At 64.4% G+C, this 1,731-nt stretch overlaps 1 protein-coding gene across 1 annotated transcript; it reads left to right on the top strand.

The window, feature by feature from the left end:
* DQ04_19031000 (kinesin) lies at window positions 1-1,731 on the top strand (the record flags this gene model as incomplete). Its single annotated transcript, XM_009317779.1, has 1 exon — window positions 1-1,731. A coding segment is annotated over one exon (1,731 nt), but the record flags the coding sequence as incomplete, so codon positions are not given.

Below are 1,731 nucleotides of genomic sequence, written 5' to 3'. Positions count from 1 at the left end.
CCCCGCGCTCGAGCAGCTGCCGGAGACGATCAGCACCTGCCGCTTCGCCCAGCGCGTCGCGATGATCCGGCAGGAGGCGCGCGTCAACGAGGAGGTCGACCCACACCTGCTGGTGCGCAAGCTCAAGGCGGAGGTGCAGCAGCTGCGGGACCAGCTCGCGTTCTACGCGAAGGACGGCGGCGGCGGCGCCCCCGACCGTGTGCTCTCAGACGATGAGAAGCAGCGCTGCGCCGAGATGGTGCGCCGCTTCGTGGCGGCGACGAACGGCGACGCGCGCATTGAGGGCTTCGACGGCGACTTGGCCCGCATCTACTACTGCTTCGAGGTGCTGAAGGGCATGCTGTCCGACAGCGGGGCAGCCATAAATGGCGCAGCCAACGGCCAAAAACAGCAACTCCAACAACAACAACAGCAGCAGCAGGAAGAGGTGGATGTGTACCGGGCCCGTGTAGATGCACTAGAGATGAGTCTGCGGCAGAAGGAGAATGAGATGAATACGCTCTTTGACATGCTGCAGAAGACGCAGAGGGCACGGTACAATGCTGAGACGCAGACGGGAATGGCGGCGGACGCATCGTGCAGCCGCACCATTGCTGCCGCTGCTGCTGCTGCTTCTCCCACTGGCGTTTTTGCACCGCAGATGTCGTCGCCGTCGCAGCGAGGCTCTGCGTCCTTCACCTCATCTCCATTAGTAGCCGGGTTGCCCACCGCAAACACGGCCTATGCGGCAGCGGGGGATGCGCCGCAACACCACCACTCGCTGATGACCCGACGCGTTTTGGACGAGCGACTGGGGCCCGCGGAGGCGACCGCCGTCGGTGAGTTCTTCCGCAAGCAGGAGCAGCTCAATGAGGTGTACGACCTCTCCGCCCTCACCGACGCAGAGCTGCTGCAAGACCGCGCCACCGCCTTCGAGGCGTTCAGTCGCTCCTACCGCCAGTGTGCACAGGTGGAGGAGAACAAGCGGGAGCTGAAGGGCCGCTACGAGGCGTGCAAGGCCACAGCGCGGCAACTCAACGGCGCGGTGGACAGCATCAAGCACATCAAGGCACACATCCAGCGTCTGCGCGCGGAGCGGGCGCTGCAGGGCGTTGAGGAGGTCGACGAGGCGGAGCGCGCCGCTCTGGAGGAGTTGACGTCGCAGAAGGCGTCGTACAACGAGCTGGCGGAGTCACTGCGGCGGCAGAAGGAGGAGATTGACGCCATGCATCTCTTCATGAAGCGCGCGCAGGAGCAGCTAACGAAGGACTTCGAGGATTGGCTGCAGATACGCCAGAAGCAGCTCGCCCGGGCAATAGGTGGTGGCGGCAGCAACGCGACCACCACAAACACTGCCGCCAAAAACAACAATAGTAACGGCATTGCCCTCAATGGTGGTGGGGTTGAAAGCAGCAGACAGGCCACAGCGGCCACCGCGCCGAGTTCCGCGCTGCTACCACCGCGATCGAGTCACCTCTTCGAGCAGCAGCAACGGCTAAACATGACGACGCCAGGGGCAATGGCGGAGCTGCCGCCCCTGCGGGAGGAGAGCGGCATCTCCGCACGCACGTGGGGCGGCAGCAGCAGCAGCAGCACCGCAAATGGTCGGATACTTGGAAGCAATGGGCTTAGTAGTAGTGTCGGTGGCGGGGGCAACAATGTGAGCAGCAGCAACCGCAGCGTGCTGGTGAATACCGTGGAGCGCGTGCCGCCGCACCCGTCGACCGCGCCGCCGACAACGCTGGCAATGAC

Source organism: Trypanosoma grayi, assembly GCF_000691245.1.
Source record: "Trypanosoma grayi strain ANR4 Tgr_1903_V1, whole genome shotgun sequence".
Lineage (NCBI taxonomy): Eukaryota > Euglenozoa > Kinetoplastea > Trypanosomatida > Trypanosomatidae > Trypanosoma > Trypanosoma grayi.
Note: the sequence above shows the minus strand (reverse complement) of the source record. Positions and strands in the feature narration are given on the sequence as shown.